General features: G+C 38.7%; 2 protein-coding genes across 5 annotated transcripts; one reads left to right on the plus strand and one right to left on the minus strand.

Moving 5' to 3' along the window:
• Window positions 1-214: 214 nt before the first annotated feature.
• On the minus strand, window positions 215-12,782 carry hspa4a (heat shock protein family A (Hsp70) member 4a). Of its 2 annotated transcripts, XM_085470699.1 has the most exons (20): window positions 12,713-12,773; window positions 12,447-12,602; window positions 10,338-10,395; window positions 10,081-10,221; window positions 9,124-9,246; window positions 7,765-7,864; window positions 7,316-7,449; window positions 6,777-7,021; window positions 6,538-6,614; window positions 6,146-6,297; window positions 5,755-5,861; window positions 5,043-5,176; window positions 4,758-4,939; window positions 4,224-4,307; window positions 3,070-3,228; window positions 2,448-2,573; window positions 2,190-2,297; window positions 1,948-2,067; window positions 1,660-1,821; window positions 215-1,218 (listed from the first exon to the last, which is right to left on the minus strand). In XM_085470699.1, the coding sequence occupies exons 2-20, from the start codon at window positions 12,551-12,553 to the stop codon at window positions 1,006-1,008; spliced, it is 2,532 nt and encodes an 843-aa protein (XP_085326825.1). In that variant the 5' UTR covers window positions 12,554-12,602; window positions 12,713-12,773; the 3' UTR covers window positions 215-1,005. The 2 variants fall into 2 exon arrangements, with proteins under 2 accessions (XP_085326825.1, XP_085326826.1); XM_085470700.1 differs by lacking the exon at window positions 4,224-4,307 and having other exon boundaries at window positions 12,447-12,782.
• zcchc10 (zinc finger, CCHC domain containing 10) lies at window positions 11,897-22,578 on the plus strand. Of its 3 annotated transcripts, none has more exons than XM_085470707.1 (4): window positions 11,897-12,365; window positions 19,415-19,595; window positions 19,744-19,785; window positions 21,680-22,578. In XM_085470707.1, exons 2-4 carry the CDS (start codon window positions 19,477-19,479, stop codon window positions 21,921-21,923), a joined length of 405 nt encoding a protein of 134 aa, XP_085326833.1. In that variant the 5' UTR covers window positions 11,897-12,365; window positions 19,415-19,476; the 3' UTR covers window positions 21,924-22,578. The 3 variants fall into 3 exon arrangements, with proteins under 3 accessions (XP_085326833.1, XP_085326832.1, XP_085326831.1); XM_085470706.1 differs by having other exon boundaries at window positions 19,434-19,595; XM_085470705.1 differs by lacking the exon at window positions 11,897-12,365 and adding an exon at window positions 14,697-14,780 and having other exon boundaries at window positions 19,434-19,595.
• Window positions 22,579-22,941: the final 363 nt, after the last annotated feature.

Below are 22,941 nucleotides of genomic sequence, written 5' to 3' on the forward strand. Positions count from 1 at the left end.
AAAAAGTGTTTAATTTTTTGGAGCAGTGTATTGTGCAAGGTTGCAGGATGTTTGTAGAGTGTTTGCAAAACTACATTTAAAATAAACCTTATTTTCTTTCTGAAAACTGGATGTAGGATATGCAATTACTACTGTGTTCAAGACCAAAAAAACAACTTTTTCAGCTATAAGTCATTTTATTTTTTTAAATTTTTGCTTCTTTTTGGTGACGTGGCAACAACAGCAGCACCCAAAAAGGTGATTTGTTGCACCAGCATTCACTTTTAAGTAAAAAACAAAACAAAACCCCTCCCAAAACAAAAAATTCAAGGCTACCAGAGAACAACAGACATACCAGTGCTTTTGAATGAGAAAAGCTCAACAAAGAAATACTGCATGACAGTAACTTGTTGTATATAGTTCAAACATACGATACAAGTAAACTCAACAAAAACTCCCTGCTTCCACTTAAACGAAATAACATTATAATCCGAAGTTACAATTGTTTGTGGTGGTGGTGGTGGGGGAACACAATTTTGTCATGTACAACTCTGAACAATCCGTGTTAACTACCAGTGCCTCTGTATGTATACTTACACTCAGACATACCGCAGTAGTTTACATTTTCAATAATCTCGTATGTATAATTCTCTCCTGAACAGCTATTTTGCTTACAAATTTTCCATATCTGACATTCATAGTTTACATTTGCTCTGGAAATGCTGAAGTCATCTTTAACAATACAGCCCACCAAAGCAGCACAGAGAGAAAGCAGTTTCCATCCCACGCTCACAACCTTTATGTCATTAAGTAGTCCGTTCAGTATTACTATTATGCAATATTTTTTGTAGTCAAACAAAATGAGAAATGGCATGCTGAGGCGGCTGGTTGATGCGTAGTGTTGATTAGAGATGCTGTCGTCTGTGTCTTTGAGAGAGGCTACTCGGTCATCAAGAACAATCTCAGAGGAAGGACAGAACTCTGTTTCAGGAGGAAACTAAAACTCAGGGGCTGCAGTGGAAGCAGTTAGTCAATGTCCATTTCAGGGAGATTTTTCTCTGGCGTTTTTGTCTGCTGTTCCGTGCCCGCGGGCGTCGTTTTGTCCGGGTTGCACGGTTGGCTCTCTGTTCCCTCCTGTCCGTTAACCGGCCCATTCTCCGTCTTCTCCTCATTAGGAGGCTCCACCTTGGGTTTGGGCTTGGGTTTAGACAACACTGGGTTGCAGGATGCATAAAGCTCCTAAAGAGTAAAAAGATACACATGCTTAGAACATGACATCACAGTTTTTAAACTTAAATTCTTCAGCTCATACCACAATGACAAATTACTTCAAACTGCTTGGCAGCTACTACAAGACTGTTGAGTGTCGTTTTTGGCGTTGGGTTTTTGTGAAATCTTCAGATGCTCTTAGGCCGTCAGTATAAGGAAAACAAAAGATAATGATGAATAATGATCTTAATCACCATTAAAGTAAAATAATAATAATAATTCATGTTTATTCTGTTAAGATTTTTTTAAGTTGATGTTACAAAAGTATACTGGATAAACTTTGCTAATATGTTCATATTTATATTACTGTCTACTAATTGTAGACAATGAGCCCTTAAAACCCTAAGGAAGCCCATAATGAAGCTCTCTTAAAGAGCATGCAAGTGGTGTGTGTGTGCTTTTAATGTCTACCTTAGTCTTGGCCTTGATTTCTGTAACTTTGACCACTGGGTCCACGGTGAGGTCTTGATTGTTCTGCTGGTTCATCTTGCTGTTCATCCAGACCATGGCATCATTTACCTGCTTGTCCACCCTGGTCACCTCCAGCTCATCCAGATGATCATAGAGCTCGTCCTGTTGGGGCACACAAAAGTAAATTTGACAAACGTCTGGGGATTCTTGAGCTTAGTCTGTGATATGTCTGACCTACAGCTGTTCTTAAAACTTTGTATAAAGAGTTCAACAACAAACCCTGGTTACCTTTGCCTTGTAAGCTTCAATTATCTTCATGTACATCTGGATTTGTCTCCCAAGCTCCTCAAACGCTTTCGGCCTCTCCTCAGCTTCCACGTATCTCTCGTGGATAGGCTGGCCAATTTTCTGTTAAAGCAACATCGTCAGTAAGGCCGCAAAGTTATTCCAAATATCTGTAGAGTGAACCATTTTATGTCTTTTTTTTCCTCCCATAAAACTGTCCAGTCATACAATGAGTGCGTAGTTACCTTGAGTTCAGCCAGTTTGTCGATATAAACTTGCTTCTGTTGGTCTTCTCCATCTTCATACAGCCAGTTCTCTGTGTCCTCCAGTTTTAATGAGAACAAATCGCGATCCTGCATGTGAAGCAGTGAGGAAGATTCATTGTTTAACATTAAACGCATGCATTTCATCTGAACTGAAGGTTTACACTTAGTTTAAATTGAACAGAATCCAAATGTTACAGAGACGATCAGTGTATGATGACGTGTCCAGTGTGTACTCACTGCTTCATTCACAAACTTCTCCAGGATGCCGTGGAGTTTGTCCCTCATGTCGTACACGTACTCCTCCACGTTGTTCTTTGCATCATTCCTCTCCTTTTCCAGCTTATCCTGCATGATCATCTTACCCTGGAGGAGTCACAGTAAAGTCTACATTAGTTGAACTACTTAGTTAAGTGTGCACCAAAAAAAAACAAAACAAACAAAAACAAAACAAAAACATACAAAAAAAACACCTGAGGATGAAGCAAGACAACATTTACAATTTCAGGTATATTCCTGATGTTACACATGTCAAAAGAAAAAGAAAAAAAGGTGATATTATGGTTTGATTAACTGATTAATTATCAAATGATCAAGAGTTGTCCATTTTTAGGGGCTGTTAATGATAAAAGCCAAATCAGCTCCTCCCTTTTTCACACTGTTGGCTGCTTAATATGTTCGTTTCTATCTTTTGCTGCTTAGACAAATACATGTAAACAGCTACACTATGGAGACACTTCTTTAAATGTTAATGGTAACTAGGACAGCTTAACCCAGGGCCAGTGAGCATCACTAGGCATTACTGCTTGAGACAACACTGTGCATGCACACCACACATTCCTTGTGATTTTTACAGCATTACCTCATTTTCCACAAACAAATTTAGTTCTTCTCCGGAAAGCTGCCAGTCCAAGCTGCTCTCTATGGGCAGCTCCAGTGTTTTCGTCTTTACTTTGGGCTTCTTGGCCTGAGGAGGCTGGTCGTTCTTCTTCTCCTGCTGCTTGGCATCCTCTGTCGTTGTCTGTAATAGCAGAGATGAAACACGTTTTTCCCCCACCAGACAAATCAGCAGTATTTGACTTCAGCCTTTTTGAGTACTTGAAAAGCTCCAACTTCAAACGTGCTTTTGTGTTTCACCAGTTTCACAATTGTACCATCTGTATAATTTTATTGTGCTTTTTGTGATAGGTAAATTCTGGCCTGTATTGACTGTAAGTTTCTATATTGTTAGTTTATAATTTCTTCATGAGCCTATGGCTTTTATTTGTTATGTCAAAAGCAAAATTCCACATGATAAAGTATGGATGCATTTTTCGTTGTAAGTGAGAGGAACAATTATAGTTTTAAGCTCTGGGAATGACGACACTTTTGGAAAGTGATGACACCTCAGACCTTCAGAGGGCCATTTGAGGTTTGCTTAAGACATGGTTTTAGAAGTTAGTCTTTACAAATAGAGAAATTTATGTGTGTTTTTATGTTAAACAGCATGCTTCAAAAAAATAAAAAATAAATGAATGTTTTAAATTTAAAAAAAAAGTCAGTGGCAAATCATGTTTCTTAAAATAATGAGGAAAATAAAATGTATTGGATGTATTGGTTACCTGGTGCTGGGCGATATGGTTAAAAATTACAATAATGGTCATATCTTGCCAGACATATATTTCACAATAGACACTGCTGGAGTAATACATATCAAATTTTACATTAGCTCTGCCAAATACTTTTTCCCCAGTGGCAGAAATAAGCTTCCATAAGTATCCATGTACATGTGTATCAGTCTATTTTGGGTTATTTTTGTGTTAAACACTGTAAATTGTGTCTATAGGGGAACAAGGTTTGTTGAGGAAAGTGAACTTCTTTTACATTTTAAAGTCTTCGGGTTGCTGTATGCGTAGTACTTATACAGAACAATCTAATTTTTCTTCTATATGAACGTATGTACCCATGTATGTACACATGTATGTATATATGCATGTATGGGCATTAGGGTTTCCTTATCGCCCAGCACAAGGTTACCTCCATTTCTTCTGTCTCTATTTTCTTGTCTCCGTTGTCTCCAGCCTGGAGTTTCTGATCCTCCTGGTCCACTTGCATTTTGCTCTGACACACGGTAACGAAAGAAAGAATATACATATAATTAAATTAAAACAACATGTGCTGCTCTGTTGCTGGTGTCATCTATTAAATCTGGGTTCAGCCCATTTTAAAATGGCAGTCCCCAGCAATTATTCAGATGTTCACGTCAAGGTTTTGGAAATGTTTGTGTCATGTGCACTCCTATTCAAGAGTTGCAATCAGTCTGTATGCAATAGTGTAGTCAGAAACCTTCATTGCTAAAGCTATTAAAGCCATCTAAAGCTTGTCAAGACAAGATGCCTAAATAATACAGTAATGGGGTGGGGCTGGAACTAGGTTACTGATTGAAAGGCTTTCTCAGGCGCAACACAAACAGAAAGCAAACATTTCTCCCGTCTCTTCCTTACTGATATACACATACCCTCTCCATGTCATTAGTGTCTAACAATCAGTGCAAAAGCACATAATACACACCTCCTCTTCCTTCACGATCTGGTCTGTTTCCATTGGCTCCTCTCCTTCAGCAGTTTTCACGACTTCAACCAACGAGGCGCTTGATACACTGAACACACCGTGAACGTTCACCCGAACTTTTACCTTGACCTTTGCGCTCTCCCCTGATGCCTGAGGAGCCACATTCTGGATCAGAAACTGGCCTGCGGAGTTAAAAGTTAGCACTGATGAAAATACCTGCGCATATATGAACAAATAAATAGAAACTCACAGAACTGCATCTAAATCTGAATGAAGTTGCTGTACCTATAGTGGCTTTAGGGTAAGGCAGCTCCTTGGGATTGTTGTAGTAGGCTTCAAGGCTGAATGGCTCTTTCCGATAGAAGGTCAGTACTTTAGAGAAAGGAGCTGCGTGGTTCTTTGGGAAAACCTCACAATCACTGCAAAAAACACAGAAAGAGCAGGTGATTGAGACAAATATACAGGGACAGGACATCAGAATGTAAACTCAATTTTCTGTTCATGTCATCGATGGTTTGAAACAAGCTGTGCTAGCTTACAGTTTTTATTCCAACAACGCAAGTGGTGAGAGAACTGACACGAAGCCTACCATTTGTCCTCTGAAGGTTTCCACCTACTCAACCACCCACCCACCTACCCACCAGCACACACCAATCTGTTATTTGGCAACAGTTTATAAAACACATCTGAAGTCTTTATCAAACTCAAAGATCATTTATGAGAGGGTTTTAGGGCTTGAAACAGGATTTGGATGTTATTTAGCAAAACGTGAATGAATCCAGAAAAGATTTTTGATACTGGATCTGCGTGGTACATGGGTGTGGGCAAGGTGTGGCAGAAAGTCGTGAAGGGAGTCAACAGTACGAGTTCTGGCTAAGCTTACCCTTCAATATAATAGGAGCAATGTAAACAGGAGGACAATACATTCAAGTATTAAACCAGCTGCATTAAAGGGATGTTTGTGCTACTTTCTGTTAGATTCAAGCCTAAAGAGTACCTGAGTCCTTCCTCTGCAGCTGAATTCCACTTTAGGGAGATGGAGTAAGGGACAACATCTGTAATTGAGAACTCTCTCACTTTGAAAGCTGGTGACAAGATGGCACACTGAGGGGAAAAAAACACAACAACAACAAAAACCAGAATTTTAAGGTTAAACTTTTGTGTTCTTCATTTTCAGGCCAAAAATAGTATTCAGTATTCAGTATCAGTATTTGTGAATCTTTTTTGTTTTGTTTTTTTAAACTGTCTCCAAATCTTTCACAGATCACAGCCTTCAGCGATCCTCTCATAGGTCTCCCTCCTGGTATAACACAGCTGTTACTGTGTGAGTCTGCTGCCTGAGTCACTGTGGGGATCAAAGTGTTTGCCATGTGACAGGCATGCTGTACCTGCAGAGCACAGCCCCTGGCCACGGCCTCGTCTGCATTTAGGGTGGTGCTCAGCTCTTTGCCGAAGAATTTGCTGATCCGCTCTTTGATGGCAGGGATTCTGGTGGCGCCACCCACGATCTCAACTGCATATATATCCTCCTTTTTCAGCTCTGGATACAAAAAACAAGCGACAATCACGAAACAAAGCAGGTTATTTAGGTTTACAAAGTAATACGTTTCATATTTGTTTCATTTTATTTTTAAAGTTGAAAAGTAATGATTAAAGGAAGGCTAACGTGCTGCTATTGTCCAGGGGGAAGGGCTACCACAGCAAAGCACATGACTGAATGTGTGAGCGTGCACGTGCCTACAGGGATAGTCCAGCTGCTATTACAGTCTCATGTACTCACTGGCTTGTTCCATGACGCTGCGCAGGGGACCCTCGACTTTGGCCAGCAGCCCCGAACACATCTCCTCAAACTGGCCTCTGGGGACACATGATCATAAATTATTAATAGGTGCAGCCAACATGCACACTATGGAAAACTCCATTAATTTAAGAAACAACACTATTCCCTTTTTAAAATACTTGTGGCTACATGCTATATGCTGATCTTATTCTCTTATTTAATTTAACTTTACTTCTTACCTGTTTAGTTTACTGGAAACATCAATATCATTCATGAAGCACTCAATGTTGAGAGGGAGGTCAGAGGAGTTGGCACTCATCAGCTTCTTGAGCTTCTCGCACTCCTGGTAGAGCCGCACAAGTGCACGGGGCTTGGACCTCACATCCAGCTTGTACTTAGTTCCAAACTCCTCGCAGAAGTGGTTGACAAGGATATCGTCAAAGTCCTTGCCACCAAGGTCTGAGTCAAACGCAGTGGCCAGGATCTAACAGTAGAGAAGGTAAATATATTAGTAGTAGGTAGAAGCAAGTTTAGGTTTTGCCTCTGACGATTTTTGATCCCTCCTTATTTTTCAACAGCATAACCCAGAACACCAACATCACTGATAGTCAGAAGTGTTCACCACTGACCGTAAATGCTGTATTTTTTTTTTACATTTATTTAATAGTCAGGCCTGTTTATTGACATCAGAATATCGTAAATATAAGATTTAAACAGAATCCACTTTAGTAAACTTGCTAACTCACATGAGCACTTTCAGTATTTATCCATCACTCACCTTGAGCTTTCCCTTATTGAAGGCACAAACTGACACCTGGTAACCAGAGTGGCCCAGGTCCACAAACACCACTATTCTGGGCTTCTCTTCTGGAGCTGGCAGGTCCTGCTTGTAGATTCCATATGCCAGAGTCACTGCAGCAATCAGACAGAAGCTTCAGGTTATTTTCTGCTCACCGCTGCATCCAGGAACTAATTAGTACTCCAAATTCCAGCTGCACTATGCTAAACTAAATCTGCTCGAACTAATGCAATTGTTACTGCAATGCTGCAAATGTATATAAATAAAATGTAGGGCAGGTTTAATGCTGTGCATCTATTTCACTGTATCTCATGGTTAAGTTATAAGCTAATGCAATAACCATTTTCAACGTGTTTCTGAGTAGTATGAGATTAAAGGCTCAACAACAACACAGCAGACTTAAAGATGATCTAGATGTTTCCATGAACCTGCAGTAGTCTCGTTCATCAGTCGTAAACAGTTGAGGCCAGCGATCTGAGCTGCGTCCATGACTGACCGTCTCTCTGCATCAGTAAAATAGCTTGGTACCTAAGAGGAAAACAAAAAAAAAACATTACATTACACTATTCCATATTTAGGATCAATCTGGGCCCCTCAAAGGAATAAATCACCCATCTCACAAGATTCATAACCTCCCTGGATAAAATTACCAAGTTAGTTACTCAGGGTGCCAAAACAAAACAGCTCCTTGTGGAAAAGATCACAGGCTAAATTTAGCTATTGGCAACAGTACTAATAACATGTCATCCATCTCCAGAGCTGATGTAAACCTTAAGTTTAGGCCCAGTGAAAGCAAGGGCCTCAAAGTGTGAGCTCTGTAACATTACGTAACAGATCCTTATTCTGTGCTAAAGAAACACACGCTTCCCACTCTTCAGCTTCGAGGTACAAGAGACGAAATAAAGCTTTCAGACAAGACGTGTGCTGAAGTGCTCAGGGCTCAAAATGTGACAAGAGCAGGTGGCAAAGCATTTCTACACCTTGCAGGCAGCTGTCAGCCTGCATATTTTACCTGAGCTGGTAGAAAATTCAACAGGATGACATTAATCGCTGGCTGTCAAATGACAGAATGTAAATCTAATGCAGTGTTCTATTCAGGTACAGTACACAAAGTCACTTTATGGCAACTTAAAGATTCATCATGCAACGTCACTTTCACCAAATAAACAAACAACTCCTAAGACATTTAAAGCTACCTCCATAAGATCTGTTGTTACAAACCTAAGCCTGAAAAACCATCTATTGAGACCAGGATAACCAGGTGGATTAATAAAAGACCTATCCAATCCTATTTAACACGTCTCATAGAGCTTAAGTAGGGTTGTGCCACATTATATCATCCAAAATCTGGAAGTTTTAACATGATACAAAAGTATTATACAGGAAATCATTGCTGTAGCAACGCCATGTGTTTAGGTCCTCTAGTGCAGACAACAATGAGACAAGCCCAGGAAAGTCTGACAGTAAAAGCACCGTGTCAGCCTCTAATGATGATTTAGTACCTAAAAAGGAGGCGACTTCAACACCCTCTGACACACCACAATACTTTGCGAAATATGCAAGAAAACTGGTCCTGCAAAAGGTACTTGAGGAAGAAGTCATCATCACCAAAGCTACGAAGGAGCTGGTAATGTGCAACCCAAATGTAAACACGTGAATCAACCAGGCGCGCTGGCTGCACTCAGTGTGACAGGACGAGCAATCGGTGGATGCAGTTTACATGATGGAAAAGGAGGGCTATAAGCAGCTGGTTAAAATCCCTGAGCCAGGATGCAACTAATGCTTACCGAGATGACGCAATCTACTACTGGTTTCTTGAGTGCACTTTCAGCAGTCTCCTTCAGTTTGGTCAGCAGCATGCCAGTTACTTGCTCAGTGCTGAATATCCTCTCTTCTTCCATGTACATCACCTAGAAATTGGTAATGAGGTAAAAGATTACTGTCAGGACAAATCATACAGCTGTCCAGTAGAGTAAGATGTTTGCTGCAGTGTACACAAGACATTTTATGTTAATATTTCCATTAATAAGAAAACTCATTAATTATTTAAATGGCTATCTCAGTTTCATTTAGGGTTTTTTTAAGATGACAAAAATATGCATATGTGATAAAATATGGAAAAGATGCAGATTGCAAAGCCTTGTGGTTTAACAGGCAAAACCAGGTTTATGTATTTTGATTTGATTTGATATTTCTTGTGCTCTTATTTATCCTGAGGACTGACATTAATCATCTCCACGGGGACTCTACAACATGCCGCTCTGTGCCTTTGCAGTGTGCCAAGCGAAGCATTGTCATTTATGCACTTGCAATAACTTTGGGTATTTCTGGAGTCTCACAGTCATCATCTGTTAGTGCCAGAAATGTGTACATTTTTCACATTTAGGCAGTCAGCAAAGCGTACGGTTCATATCACCAACACAATTATCATTTTGCCCATAGGATAATATTCCAAGAGACAAAATCCCTGCAGAAATAAGTACAACATACTGAAAGTGTTTTTAGGATTAAATGGGAAGATGAAGTAGGAATGCTATGAATCAGAGCAAAAAGTATTACATGACGCACTTCTTAGAGCACAGCATGTAGTGAGTGGAGGATGCAACATAGTCAGAAATAAGCTGTTGTATCTACTGTGCGGTCTCTCGGTTAATTTTCTTTTAATGGTCTTTTTTTTCTTTTGATTAATTATTTCCCATCAGCTAAGCTGAGGGCAGAAACCTGGTTAGAAAATACAGTCTTACTTTTATACCGGTGGCCCCAGAGGGCATCGGTGCCAGCTCGTACACCAAGTTAGACTTGGCCGACTGGATGTAAGGATCTGTGAACGCTCTGCCATGTAATCGCTTGAAGCTCTGCACTGTGTTCTTATAGTTGGTCACCACCTGAATAAAAAAAGAAAGACAAAACAGGAGGAAACAAAGCCAAGTATTAACCACTTTTTACATTTAATTGTAAATAATTCTCATAAATATGACCGTATCGGTGAATTAATTTTTACCTGGCTCTTTGCAGCAGCTCCTATCGAACGATTTCGGGGTCCAAACGATACAAAAGACCTGGACACACACGAGTCAAAATGTTAAGCTACATTAATGACACAACTAGCAGAGCTTCACATGATAGTTCAGTGACCAATCTACACTGGTCACAATTTTTAACTAGTTGATCTCAGCACTTTTCTAAATAATCCTTGTTGAAACCTGGACTGAGGCTCCAGACTGGCTTGTTTAAGTTTTGAGTTGTCTGTACTATATAAACACAGGCTGAAGTGGTGTGGTAAGTCCACTTAAATCACACAGGGCTTGCCTCTCATCACCATCTCTATCAAACACAGATGCTGATGACACAGAGTAAGCGTTGCTATGAACACACAAGTGGAGTGTGGTGATGTCAACAATACAAGTCTCTGAGGAGAGTCACTCAGCGGATGCTGATCTTCAATCAAGAACAGGACAGGAAGTTGTATGGTAAATAGACTGGCTGTTATAAAGTGCTTTTCTATTCTATTTGAGCACTCAAAGGACTTTTTACAGTGGTGTTTGTGATGTTTATGATGTAGTAGAGAGTAAGTTCACAAAAACAGTTCAATATTTGTCAAAAAATGTCCAATATTCATAATTTTTCAAAATTTAATGCAACATATTTATGTGAGCAACAGACAAAACGTTGTGCAAGTTACCAGGAAAGTATTTGTTTTCTTTTTACTCAGTAAGTATAAGCCTTTACAGAACAAAGTGTGTTACGAATATTCAACATGAAATTCTGTGTTTAAATTCTGAATGTGAATTTGTCGTATAATACATATATATATATATATATATATATATATATATATATATATATATATTTATATATATATATATATATATATATATATTTATATATACACACACCAAGAAACTGTTATGTATAATCTTTCTATTCACCAAATTATCTTATACGTGATCTACTTCTCTGACACATGTTTGCCTTGTAAATTTGAATAAAATTAAATAATTTTTAAAAAGTCCAGGTTGATTCACAATAAAGTATCTTCAGCAACTTAATGATGTATACATATTTCATATAACCATGACATAAAACCCATTTTATATATATTATATTAAATTTTTCTGACTTTCTGACTAGTAGGTGCACATCTAAGCATAAATTGGGCGTTAATGCTTATCTTTTTCTTTCCCTGTTTAATACAAACGTTATAAATAAATTACAATATAATAACTGGTCTTATTTCATTTTATTAATACTCTTTGGGAGGGAATTCTAAATTGTAATGATACATCTATAAATATACCAGTTAATCATTCAAAACCAGTGACAGTGTATAACATTCAATAACGCTTGTGTGCTTTATATTAACGTTGAACTCTTACAAAAGAGAAAATACTGTAAAGACTTTAAAAATTAGTCACGATGACTGAAATCTAACTAATGGAATTACAAAATGCGCCATGAACCCAAATAAGCAGAATTCAAACAATATTAAAAAACCTTTCTGATAACAATATGTTTTTCAATAATACTTTTGCATAATAATAAATACTATATAACCTTACACCGTTTAAAACATGAAAGGCTAAAAGACATAAAAATTTGCTAGAATATTCCAACAAGAGATTGGCCGCTGTCGTCATCGTACAGAGCATAACGCAAGGCGTACAATTTGCCACACGGGGCACACCGGTTGGTCGGAGTTTACGCCTTGAAGACAAGCACAACTACTTAAAAACGACAGGTGGCAAACACCGCCCGGTCGTGTTTTAACCGGCGAAGCCACACCAATTCTCCAAACTGTCATTACCGTTAATAAAACTATGAGCTCAGCTAACTTGCTTAGCTTCATAATCGGTCTTGGAAGGCGGTGTGAGCCTTATGAGTTAATTTCTAGATGGTTCCATGCTCACCATAGACAGGCTGAGAAATGTATCACTAACTTACACGGAAAAGCAGTTCAATTTCCCAGCAATGAGCACAAATGGTCGCTGAAAGCAGAGAAGTTGCGTTCACGTGTATTACAGTGACACAGGTGAGACAACACTTATAAATGAAAACCTGTCCTGTGTAGCTATCCTTCACAAACTATAATAAGATTTTACTTGGTACTTACGGTGTACATCTGTCGCTGTACTCATTGGCGATTGTCTCGATTCCTCCAGCTCGGGCTACAGCTACATAGCAGCTTTGAAAGCCCAAGTCAAATCCCACCACTGACATCTTGAGCGATATGTGTCTCCTAGGTTTATCTTTGTATACAGTATGATTTCTGTAAAGAAAATAAACCTGTAACTAGATTTTAAAACATAAAAAAGATGCTCCAGTCAAGTGAAGTTGTTAAGCTGCTCTGTCTTAAATACTTCTACTCATAATCCACACCGCTGATTGTTGCCGGTGTCTCTGATGTGTGTTGGCAGGCTGCAGCGGCAAGGTCTGCTTTACCGTCTCGCCCGCAGACATCGCGAGATTTACAGGGTTCTAGCGCTCTCTGGACTTTTCCATATCCACGTGAAAGACAGTTCTCCAACAGTCGAGGTGTAGGGAGAAAGCTCCATAAATTTCTTCTTATTTAATAATAAATAATAAAAAAAAAACTCCAAGTTTAAGGTTTACAGTAAGTGAAATCAACAAATGACTAGCTTGATGAATTCTGGAATCGAATCAGGGTGGGGAAACAAAAATAGACTGTGATGCAAAAAGTGATGAAGTCATTTTTGTCCCCTTTTGTTTTGTTTTTTGTTTTTTTGTTTTTTTTATTAGAAATAAAAAAAATGTAAATGACCCAGCTCAGAGCAAAGTCATGGGGAAAATAAGAAAATATAATAACATTAAACAAATTAATTATAAACAACTAAAGCATAGCAATTTTTAAAGTCGTTGTTACTGAAAAAGATTAGTTTTTAAATACGTTCTCCTTAGTAATTTTCATGATATAAAATTACCAATCATTATAAATAATTAGTATAAAATAGTAGCTGACATAACACTTTTTTGGTTTGGTTTGCAAAAACAAAATGTCATTTATTTAAGAATCTATGAAACAGAGAAGAGAGCTGATGACATGTAAACGCAGCTCTGACAAATCGTAAATGCAGGTGGGTGTGGTGACACTTGACTGCTGAAAGTGTGCACTGTGTTGGTGACAGATAACTGAATGCTTAACCTCAGTAACTGTTTCCACAGAAAGTGGAAATAAGAAGCTGGGGAGAAATATGATAAACAGAATGTTTATATGCCATTATATGCTGATTGTAAACGAAACATTATTATGTGAGGCACATTTTTTCCTTTAATGTAGTATAAATGAATCACATGTATCACAGTACTGCACTAAACTCTAATTCATTTATATTTTATTTGAAACATAGGAAATCAATGCACCAAGATATTGAAACATGTTCAAACCAAATGGAAATACAAGAAAAAACTGAGTTTGTGAGTTTGTACACATATTTGGATAATGCTTTTGCTGTATTGGCAGTGCGTTTGGTATCACTGTCATGCTTTCCAGACTGTATTGCACGGAGGATCAAACTCTGACTGTGCTTTTCTGCAGTCATAATTTATCAGTTTTAACAAGAACTCCAACACCATGAGATTTACATGATGGAGGGGATTCATATCTGCATTTTGTTTTACAGATTCTGCAGACACTCACAGTTGTACGTCTCTCCTGACCTCTTCTGCACAAACTGATGATGATTCGACTCACAAATTTCAAATTACACTGATTTTCAGACCACTTTTTTTTTTCTAATTTAGCATACCTCGGGCTGTTTCCCATTCTTAAGAATGGCTTCTTGACACTCACTCAGACCATTTCGTCAAACAGATGGATTAAGAGTCAGGTCTTTACTGGATTTTGTCCTGTTTCTTAAGGATGACTTTGAGATACTTCTCATCTGCCGAAGAGAGCTTTTTTGTAGTTGTCGATTACAATTTAACGACATACAATTTGAAATTGTGTCTTTAATTGTCTGATCTGTATTGCCACCATACTCATTTATCACTTAGATGGCTTTTGTATGTTTGAATGATTCATAGGTCAGAGTTAAGTGTTACATACACAGACTGGACTGAAACGGAGGGAAAATAACAGCGAATGTCCAAAGGAAAACTTTGACAGAATTCAGGAAGCCTGCAGAACCATTGCTCAAGAACACTTAGAATAATATCCTGTTCCTTATAAGCAAAATATCAAGAAAAATGAGGAGTTGCTCAAGACTTTTGCATAGTATTATTTAAAAAAACACACACAAAACGTCAGGGCTGCTGTGAATTAAATGTTAATGATTACAAATACATGCAGTAGACCTTCCTTACCCATAGGAGGCGATAACGGAGTTGATTGGGCCGGAAATACGCGCTTATTTAACGCCAACAAAGAAGAAAAAGTAACCTGCAACATGGCGACTCCCATGCATAGATTAATAGCCAGGAGGCAAGCGTGAGTATAATATTGTTAATTGACTGTAGCGCTGTGGGTTTTGTATATTCGTGAGTACTACAGGCTGTTGAACAGCAGCGACGTTCAGCTGCTCGAGCTCCGTGTCAGACTCAGGGGCCGGTGAACAGTGAACGCAGCTCCAGCGCGCCTCTCTGTGCTCCACATCATTATTAGCTTATTTATTCTTGTAGAGGGTGTCTGTTCAAGGCTGGTTGACGCCGTGAATGCCACTTTTGTCACACTATCTGTTTCAAGAACGACAAATAAAATGTCGGGTGTCTGTCACGTTTCTGCGCTCACTTGTTTATAAAAGTCAGGCGGATTTTTGCCGTATTTTAGTGTCTGTGAGGAAATGTTGAAAATATTTTTGCATTGAATTGTAACACAGGCAACACAGCAATGTCCCGCTGGTGCTCGTTTTTTTTATTTTATTTATTTATTTTTATTTATTTATTTTTTCCAGCCATTTATCACTGGTCTCAAGTTTGCACCTGAACTTATTCTGATACGTGAAAATGATTTCATCTCTTCTTGAGCAAGGAGAACTGCAGGGTGGTGCTCCTTTTCATTACTGTTTTTCTTTAATGAGCATTTGAATTCGTATAGGAATAAGAGGTCGGCCCATCTTCATATACGCTGCATATTTACTCACTGTAGAAAAAGCACCTTTAAAGCACTAATGAAGTTAAAACTTCCAACTTCTTCAGCAACTACAAAGCTGTACTTTTGTTTATTAACATTTACAGTTGTGGTCCAAAGGGGTCATGGTAATTTTGGGCTTTTAATGATTTATTTGATCTGTTCTTTCTCTAGGGTGGGATTACTGTACAGTGTACATCTTTAATGATGGTAAAAAAAAAAAATGGTAAATGGCCTGCATTTGTATAGCGCTTTTCTAGTCCCTAAGGACCCCAAAGCGCTTCACACTACATTCAGTCATTCACCCATTCACACACTGGCGATGGCAAGCTACATTGTAGCCACAGCTGTCCTGGGGCGCACTGACAGAGGCGAGGCTGCCGGACACAGGCGCCACCGGGCCCTCTGACCACCACCAGTAGGCAAACACGGGGTTAGTATCTTGCCCAAGGATATTTGGCATGCAGGCAGGAGGCAGCCTGGGATCGAACCACCGACCTTCTGATTAGTGGCTGACCTGCTCTGCCACCTGAGCTACAGCCACCCTGCATCCAGTGATGTTAAAAGAAGGCAAGAACAAGTTTCAATTTATTTTGGATTTTCTCTAATCCACATAGCATCAAAAGTGTATATATACAGGCTTAAATACTGCATACACCTCCACTAATATTTGGTTAAATGTCCTTTAGCAAGTTGCACCTCAACCAGACATTTGGCAGCCATCAATAAACTACTGTCAGATTTTTGGCTGGATATTTGAGCACTTTACTTGGCAGACTTGTAAGAGTTTATTTAAATTGGTTGGTTTCTTAGCGCTAACCTGGTTTTTAATTTTCAATAGGGTTGTGGTCAGGGCCTTGGGAAGGTCTTTCCAGAAGTTTGCCCCCCCCCCCCCCCCCCCATTTTAAAAAGAAAAACAAACAAAAAAAAACAGCTTTGATGTTTGCTCAGGATCATTGTCCACTTGGAACATCTAATTGTGTCCAACTTCCAAATGTTTAGTTCTTGATTTGAGGGGAAGTTGAAGAATTTGGAAGTAGTCCTCCTCTTTCATTATTCCATCCCCTTTGTGCAATGTACAGCTAGCACTTGCACCAAAACAGCCAGAGAGCAGGATGCTACCACCACCATGCTTATTCTTAGGTTTAAAAGCCTCACCTTCACTCCTCCAAACATACATCTTGTGGTTGTGGCCAAATAGCACCAATTTTTTGTCTCGTTAGACCATAAAACCTTTCTCAAGAAGGCATTTCACTTGTCCATGTGGGATGCAGCATATTTCAGTTGAGTTTGAAAGTGTTGATTTTGGAGCAGGGGCTTCTCGCTTGATCAGCCCTTGACCCTCTCAGTCTATGTCAATGTAAAACTAGCTTCACTGTGGACAGTGATGCTGATGTTCCAACAGTTTCCAGTTCATCATCGGGATCAAGCACTGGCGGTTCCGCAGTTGTTCCTGGGTGACACATTTGAATAAAATTCCTCCAATACAACTTCCCAGTTTGTGTAAAACTGGAATTCTCCTTTTTACTGTAGATCTTCAGTAAGTTCCTTGGGCTTTAACAGTTCAATCTAGTGAGTGCTGTAAGCCAAATCCTTTTTATGCTGGCAAAGAGAAACTACCACTTGCAGTCAGTCATGATCACTAATGAGAAGTTAATAGGCCTTGGCCTTTCATGTTAAAAGACACTGTGAAACCTTCAATGCCACTTTTTAAAATATTTAAGTAGGGATAGGTATCGTTTAGATTTTATCCAATACCGGTGCCAAATCGGTACTTTTGAAACGGTGCCTGTGCTTAAACGGTGCTCGAACCGGTGATTAAAGAATGGAGAACACAAACTAGGGCTGCTCGATTATGGCAAAAATGATAATCACGATTATTTTCACTGAAATTGAGATCACGATTATTTGACGATATTTATTTCGTCCGCCAGAGCTTATATTATTTTTTTTACATGCTGTAGTGCCATTTGTGGGAGCATTTCAAGTTGCTATACATCAATACAACTGTTATAGCCCATATTTTAATAATATGCATGCATTAAGTCCATAGTAACTACATTAATTGCAAAAAAGTGCAATAAACTACAAAAAAATTGAAAATCGTTTTTGTTTTTACATATATTTCTACTTGGAGAAATTTAAGAGGTTTATCCCTCAAAACTTTAAATACAAAAAAGTTGCAAAAAATAGTTTACAACAACAGGAAATTTATTTTGAGTGTCTTCATAGTTTTATTTTTGGAGATACAGCAATTTTTATATACTGCAGGAAAAACAAAAAACAATCCTATGATGCAAATTTGCAAAGAATGTGCATGTGCATCAAAATAAACTATTTCCAGCAGTGCAATTCGAGTTCTAAGGCCTACAAGTAAAAAACTACATTTTCCGCAAAAACGTCACTTGCGATAGTTCGCGTTGACGTCTTGTTCAATGTGGGAAGTTCATGATCGGATCGGCAAAGCGTGTTTCTGGAATATTATGTTTTTGTTCCTGCAAGCTCTTTTTATGCTATTTTTGCAAAGCTATATGTGGAAGGAAACCGTGACCGAGGACAAGCTGATGGCATAAGAAGTACGTACAACTCCTCTGGTTTCATATGGAAAAAAATTTATTGTGCTAGCTTAGCGTTCAGGTTCTACAGGGATTTAAAAATAGTTACACAAAACGAGCATGCTGCTCTGACCGGCTTTAAAGGGTTAAGAATAACAATGTATTGAATAATGACTTTAAAAAATAATATAAAATAGTGTGCAAATACTGATAACAGTGCAAATGTTTGCAATATAAGAAATAAATGAAAAATGTGAACTTGGCAGTGTTGCTCTGTGGTGCAGTTGCGACACCATAGCAAAGTTTACACACTGTGTCTACTTGATCCACGTCTGACTCCGCGAAGCCATAATGTTTCCACACCACTTAAGTTTTTTTTTTTTACCTCTCTTTTCAACCAACGGCAGTCCACTCCTCTCCAAATAACTTCTGCTTAGCTTTCCGAGCTTCCCTCGGGTCCTCTTAATTGTTGTGACACGTGTTCGAAATGCAGAGCAGTGCGCTTGATTTGCCACATGGAGCAGCGCGAGAGTAAAGCATGAGGGAGGGGCTAATAATCGGCTCAGTCATTTTTAATGATCGTTGAAAGCCCAGATCGTAATCGTGATTAAAATTCGATTAATTGAGCAGCCCTAACACAAACTTTGTCCAAAAACCTTGTAACTACGACGGTGTTTGCTAGTTCACCTTGCATGCATTAATATAATAACGTTGTTAGCGTACTTAACGTAAATTACACACGAACAACATTAAGCTACTCGCCCAGAGAAGAACTGCTGATGCTGCCATCGTCATTTCTGCTACACTGGCAGGGCTAGGGGCCAGGAGTCTCCCCTTCGGGTTCTTGGGAGATGTTGCTAACTCCAGGTTAAAAAAAACAAAAACGCTATGCGTCGCCAGGTGTTTCATCAGATTCGAGGAGTTACCTCCTTTGCACAGTATCACCTTAAAGCACTTGCTGCAGGCTGCTGAGTTTGCGTCTTTTGCTGTGAAGTACAGCCAGACTTTGACCGCTTCGCCTTGGGCATTTGTAATCTGTAGCTCTGCTATAAAAGAACGTACGTACATGGGCCCGCCTACTATCCTTGGAAAGGTAAAATGATTGGCTATAATCCAAAGTGTATGACATCTCAGGAAAAAAAAGCACCGAAATGTGCGCTGCTTTTCGGTCTGGTTACTACCGTTTATGTCAGAACCGTGCCATAATGGCACCGGATACCAGTACCCATCCCTATATTTAAGGGAGTGTATGTATGTATTTAAGTATGTATGCATACATTTGACACTTTGTGGGGGAAAAAAGAATCCAAGAAAGTAATTGAAAGTCCAAACTTACCATGACATTGACACCTACGATGAGTGGATGTAAACTTCTTACCACAACTGTATGTGACAGCAAAGAGGTGTACCCGCAGCCATGTCTATTTACATTCATATTAGCCTTTGTTGTTACATACAGGGAGGCAAACAAACAACATGTGCGCTGCCAGAAGTGTTTGGAGATGGGACACTGGACCTACGAATGCACCGGGAAGAGGAAATATGTGCACAGGCCATCAAGAACGACTGAGCTGAAAAAGAAACTCAAGGAAAATGAAAACAAACCCCTCAGCATAGCTGGGTAAGGTGTCTTGATCAGATTAAGCAATTTTATGTACAACAATACCTCTGTGTTAATATAGATATTTGTGCATCAGATTTTCTTTTTTCTAATCACTAATGATGTTCATTAAAAATCTTTTTTTTGTTTTAAATATTGGTCTCTACAGACCAGGCACAGAAGGCTCCAGTGAGAAGAAAGTGAAAAAGAAGTAAGTAAGGTGGACCAACTGTCACAACTGATATGATGTAGTTATCAGACCTGCTATAAAGTAGGGTTGCACAATTATTATTTATTTTATTCTTTTTTTTTTTTTTGGTACCTCTGTGTCTGTGAATAAATTGTGTAGCAAAGTAGTGGAACGTGATTTCAGTGCATCTTTGCGAGCTTTAAGAATATGCCAATGGGCCTTGCAGGCTCACATTCATGGACATCGGAGTTGAGGTTGGACTTACGTTACAAGAATAAGTCCTGCTTTCCAACACTGGCCTGTGGAGTTGCACAGTTCATGTATTACATTCCTAAAAAAATAACTTATTACACAAAATGATACTGGGTAACATTCATAGCAGAGAAGAATGGTTAGATTACGGTTTTGCAATTCAACAAGTTTTAGACTGATTAATTTCCGGGGGGAAATTTGCTCAGCGAGGGATTCCAGGAAGGTGCTGGCATCCCTGAGTATGTGTTTCGGAGCTGCTTCCCTGTTTTGAAGCTTTAATTAAAACCAGTCTGTTTTAAGTGAGTGAAACGTCCCTAAACAGCTCCCTCTTGTGGAAGCTCTTGGTGACTGCACATCACTACATTTGCAACCTTTTCAAATCTCTTAAAGATTGCAGTGTTTTGTCTCATAGCCATAATGTCTAATCCATCAACCTAACTGTTCTAAATGTCATCTGTGGTAATCTTAAACACTTTGTTTATCCGTTGAAAATGCATTAAAACTTTTATTTAATCTTTTTAATGGTAGATTCTGGTCTCATCACAGCGATGTGTTAGAAACACCATTGTTGTAGTCTGAGCTGTGATCACAGCAAAAGCACAGTTGTTACTAATAACAAGTCACAATGTCTCTGTTTTGTTCTCCCAGCATGTGCAAAAACAGGACTGTGAAACTGAAGCAGTTACACCAAAACCTGTTGTTTTTTGTTTTGTTGGGGTTTTTTTTGTCTTTTCCTCCTTGACACCTTTGCGTTTCTTACTGCGACAGCCATAAAACAGCCACAGCACTCCTTTCAGCTGAGGACTCTTTATCTTTCCCAAATAAATTAACCTTCTTTTTGAGAGCAGTAAGAGCGCCCGTTTGGGTCTATTTAACTGAAGATTGACTCAAGAGTTTGTCCCCTGGTGGTAAGGGTGCCTGACACAGCAATTATTCAATGGGTGTAAAAGCATTATAAGAATGTGTGTGGTTTAAAAAAAAAAAAAAAAAAAAAAAGTGTCACTTGAATGCATTTTAAGCCAGAGTCGACTTGAAAAACCTCTCAAAGTTCTGCTGTCCCAAGTGTTGTGACTTTCTTAGTCTTGCTTGTTTGTTTGAGGGTCGGAGGGGAGAATGCCATCAAATCCCATCAGTACCAGACATAACAGGGATATATGAAAGTAGCTGTTGAGAATTATAACACTGTCACTCCCTGCTCATAAAAGAGGCAGATAAAGGCCTTATTATCAGAGAGCTCATCGTGCGACTGTTCTGGTCTGTTCAGCATCCAAAAGGAAAACCGTAAAATCGTTGTCACGTGTGTAGCCGCGAAGTCTGCGTGACACCCAGCTGCACCAATTTCCCCATCGTGGAAAAAATGCAGCTTGCATGTATTATCTCATCACGCGACACGTGTGAAAGGGCAACTCTGGATAATGTCCCAACCACATTTTCCTAGAATTCGTGTGTGAGAAAACAAATTGGTGTGCAGGTAATGTTCCAGGTATGCAAAATCAGCACTTGTAGTTGACGTTGTGTCCTCTGAGTTCCAGTGTTTGTAAACAGAGTATTACAGCAAGTGAGATGCACCTTAGGGACTGTAACAGGTACAGCCTGAGACCTTAATAACCAAACCTCTGGTGTTCAGCGTTGGATATTCAGATTTTCCTCCACTTGTTCTCAGGGCTAAAGACTCGAGCGACAGCAGCAGCGGCTCAGGCGGCTCCTCCAGTGACTCATCGTCAGACAGCAGCGATTCCTCCAGCGCCTCTTCAGATGACAGCAGCAGTGACAGCGACGATGACAGCTCTTCCTCCTCCTCATCCTCTTCTTCGTCCTCCTCATCTTCGTCCTCAGACAGCTCAGACTCAGGAAGTAGCAGCGATTCGGATCAAGGACCTCCTAAGAAGAAGAAAAAGAAGAAATAAACATTGTGGAATCAGCAGGATTTCTTGTTGTTATTTTTCTTTTCCTGATTTTTTTTTTTTTTTTTTTTTTTTTTTTTTTTTCCCCTCCTTATTAAAAAAACAACAACTGAGTGGATATGGACTAAGGAGAGGAGACACGATGTCACAAAAGAGAGAAATAAGGCAATTCCAGTGTTACTTCTACTAGTGGGATATTTTCTTCAATTTTTAGGTCTACTAAGGATACAAACTTTAAATATCCAAAGCAACGAATGTGATTAATCAAATGAAATCTTGTGATTTTGTACTTTAGTATATTTTTAGTGAAACTTAATCTGTACAGTTCAAAATCTTTATAAAACAGCAGCATATCTAGAACTGAAAAGACATGATACAACAATAAAAGATTATATAACAGTTGTTTTAGTCTGAATAAAATTAGTTACGCACACAAAACTCTTGTTGCTCGGGAATTGGATTTGCTTGTCTCACTGTAAAGCTAGTTTTTTTTTTTTTTTTTTTAAACCTTTTTGAATTTGCTATTGTAAAATATTTTATTTTGCTAAAAAAAAAAAACGCATTATATGATTTTAGATATATGGATTTAGGAATAAAATGTCAAATAAACAGTCTTTTTGTTCACGAGTTTACAAATAAAATATTTTTTAAATCAGCATATAGTCATGTGAAATACAGGTTATTGTAGTTTTGCATTTTCTATTTCATTTCATTTTCACTTTGTTTTTACGTTTAGTTGGCGTTAGTTTTCAGAGAGGATTTTCTTTCTTCAGTTTAGTTTTTTTCAGTTTATCATTTTAGTCTTTTTATTATCAATATAGGGAGGGGATATGTCAGTTTCAGGAAAACCAAGGATTGCAGTAAAAACAAAGCTGACTCGGTCTTGACGACATCTAGAGTCTTAATAAACACATCCATCAATGCCTCATCAGGCAAGTTGTAACAATTGTTTTTTAAACTTAGGGTGTTTTCTGAATATGCTTTATTTTATTTTTTAATAAAAGTGTTTAGTTTTAATTTT

Source organism: Copadichromis virginalis, linkage group LG10 (assembly GCF_057382275.1).
Source record: "Copadichromis virginalis isolate Kocher_CV1m ecotype Utaka linkage group LG10, C_Virginalis_male_GT1.1, whole genome shotgun sequence".
Classification (NCBI taxonomy): Eukaryota; Metazoa; Chordata; class Actinopteri; order Cichliformes; family Cichlidae; genus Copadichromis; species Copadichromis virginalis.